The 2,505-nt window shown below is 42.5% G+C and overlaps 1 protein-coding gene across 1 annotated transcript in view; it reads right to left on the bottom strand.

Moving 5' to 3' along the window:
- Window positions 1-2,505, bottom strand: part of mfsd4aa (major facilitator superfamily domain containing 4Aa) — a 16,692-nt gene that overhangs the window by 7,962 nt on the left and 6,225 nt on the right. Inside the window, exons 4-6 of the mRNA XM_034868509.1 lie at window positions 2,342-2,465; window positions 2,141-2,256; window positions 978-1,151 (exon numbers count right to left, since the gene is read on the bottom strand). Coding sequence (XP_034724400.1) covers window positions 978-1,151; window positions 2,141-2,256; window positions 2,342-2,465 — 414 coding nt within the window. The remainder of the gene's footprint in view (window positions 1-977; window positions 1,152-2,140; window positions 2,257-2,341; window positions 2,466-2,505) is intronic.

Raw genomic sequence — 2,505 nt, 5'->3', positions numbered from 1 at the left:
GGGTCCAACCCGTTACTAGCATGGGGTACCTAATAAAGTGGCCGGTGAGTATATATATATATATATATATATATATATTAAAAATATAAAATATCGTGCTTCCTGTTTTGTTGACTAGTTTTAACTGGTGTGTACTGCACCTAAGAACCATCATACATATTAAAGACTCAGTGTACAGCCCCCAACCTGCTTTATCCAAACAAAGGAACACATCTAAAAAAATCTCAAATCAAGCACTCACAGTAATACTGCCTGTATTCATTTCATCATCTATCTAAAAAAATACGCCCGCTGATAAGTCCGATTATCTAAAAGGTTCTGTTTTCCGAAATATTGAGCTTGTGGTTTTGCACCTTTTTTTCTCAAATGTTGTGGGTTGCATCTTGGGGCTGCAGTACTAATTTGGGCTTCAGTACAGCGTGCAATCTATCTGAACCCAACAAAAAAAAAGCACATGAAAAATTGGAATTACAAGTTGCAGCAAAACTGCATGTCATTTCATCACCCAAAGGTAACAATTCACTTTCCAGACCACTAGAGGGCATAGCACTTTAACAGATGTGCTGCTATTGATTGGGCCTCAGGCACTTATTACAACATTTCCTTGTACATGTGTTCAAAAACAAACAGAAATTACGAAAAGCCAACGTTCTCTTGTTCCTAAAGGGACTAGATCAAGTGTTGACAAAGCAGGATAGTTTGGCTTAAATAGCTTGATTGTAAAACCCCTTAATCATCCTCCAAATGATGCCACCTAATCCTGTCATGTGCATTACTATGCTGTTCAAATATTTGGTTAGAACCAACATACAACAGCTGTGCATGAGCTTTATTGCTTATACCAGAATTACTGCTCCGTGGGACATGCAAATAAATGTGGGGAAACCTCACCTTTTGAACTTTATTCTCACTGCACTGGGATATCAACTACTGTGTTCATATTAGGGTGGATTTGTCTTTTAAATGTGTGTTCATACCAAACTGAAGGTGAGCAGCCTGGGTGCTGGGAATCTGTAGGACAGGTAGATGAAAGCCAGTCTTCCTACTGTGATGGAGGCCCAGAATATACTGTCCAGGCAGCCAGCTGTCTTGTGATCCATCAGCAGAGGAGGGGACACTGCGTAGGTGTAGACGAAGCCAGCATAGGAGCCCTGCGGTGCAACACATCGGGAGGTTGGAACAGGGCAGAGTTTTGTTTTTTAAGTCTGACAATGTGGGCACCCCTCGCACTAAATGTCAACCAGCATTTCTCAAAGAGTGGACCGTGGACCCCAGGTGGTCCACAACTCCCGCGAGTAGATTCAGTAAAATATCAAATTTTTCATTTAACCTTTGTACTGTCTTCACTTAGGGACCCTCTCGTATCCCTTGGGTCAAATTGACCTGTGACTTATTTGGGGGTTAAAAAAAAAAAAAATCAGAAATAAAATTTTTACTTCCTAATCTATTAACAAACATGGTCTTTATCTCAAATTTCAATTAATTAAGATGACATATATATTTAGGGAACGCAATCAGTCTTCACTAGAACACAATTACAAATGGAAGTGGGATTTGTTTTTTTATCAAAAGGTTATAATTCACTTTAAAAATCCACTATGGTAAAAAACCAGCCCCCCCCCCCCCCCCCCCCCCCCCCCCCCCCCCCCCCACACACACACACATACACACACACACACACACACTCTGACATCTCTACATTTAGTGCATGTATAGGTACTGAGCATGGGTGTGTAGTTCAGGCCTGTGTGTGATAACAGTTAAAACATTGTAATTTCCTCTTGCGGGATTAATGAAGTATACATTATTAACATTAAGTGCTGAGGAGCATCGTACGAGTCAGGAGTTATAGAGTTGCTGTTGTAGGGTTGAGGATCCGTTGAGTAGCTGAATGGTTCTGCAATAGGTGCTGTTAAGAAAGCGGGTTGTTTTAGATTCAATGGATTTTAGTATTTTAGGGTCACTAGCAGGGTGTGTTGGGTCTTGGAGAATTTTCAGTCCTTTCTGATGAATGCGGGTTACATAAATATCTAAAATGGAAGTCACCACTGTCTTTGCCTACGTCTCTCCATCTATGCCCTGGTGTGGAGTGCAGTGTTAAATGTCTGTGGGTAAATGTGTGTGTAGCAGGAAGTCTCACTATGATCCCATCAGTGATGAAGAGGATGGCTCCACCCAGAATGTGAAGAAGGAAGAAAGTAGCAGGGCGACCCCGGAGTTTGGCAGGGTTACAGCAACCAAACAAACTCCCATGACCTGAAGAGAGAGGGGTACTGAGTTCGGTCATTTAATTTGAAAACTACAAATCCCAATCACACACACGCATGCATGCATGCATTACCTTGACCACTGTCCCCGGCGGAGCTTGTGCTGGACAGAGAGTCTCTGTCGATCAGACGTGGACTGGAGCAAGGCAGCAGTCTCTCATAGTACATCAAGGAGAGCACTGCTGCTGGTACTGGGAGCTGCACACACACACACACACACACACACACACACACACAC

This window comes from Etheostoma cragini, chromosome 4, assembly GCF_013103735.1.
Source record: "Etheostoma cragini isolate CJK2018 chromosome 4, CSU_Ecrag_1.0, whole genome shotgun sequence".
NCBI classification, from domain to species: domain Eukaryota; kingdom Metazoa; phylum Chordata; class Actinopteri; order Perciformes; family Percidae; genus Etheostoma; species Etheostoma cragini.
Note: the sequence above shows the minus strand (reverse complement) of the source record. Positions and strands in the feature narration are given on the sequence as shown.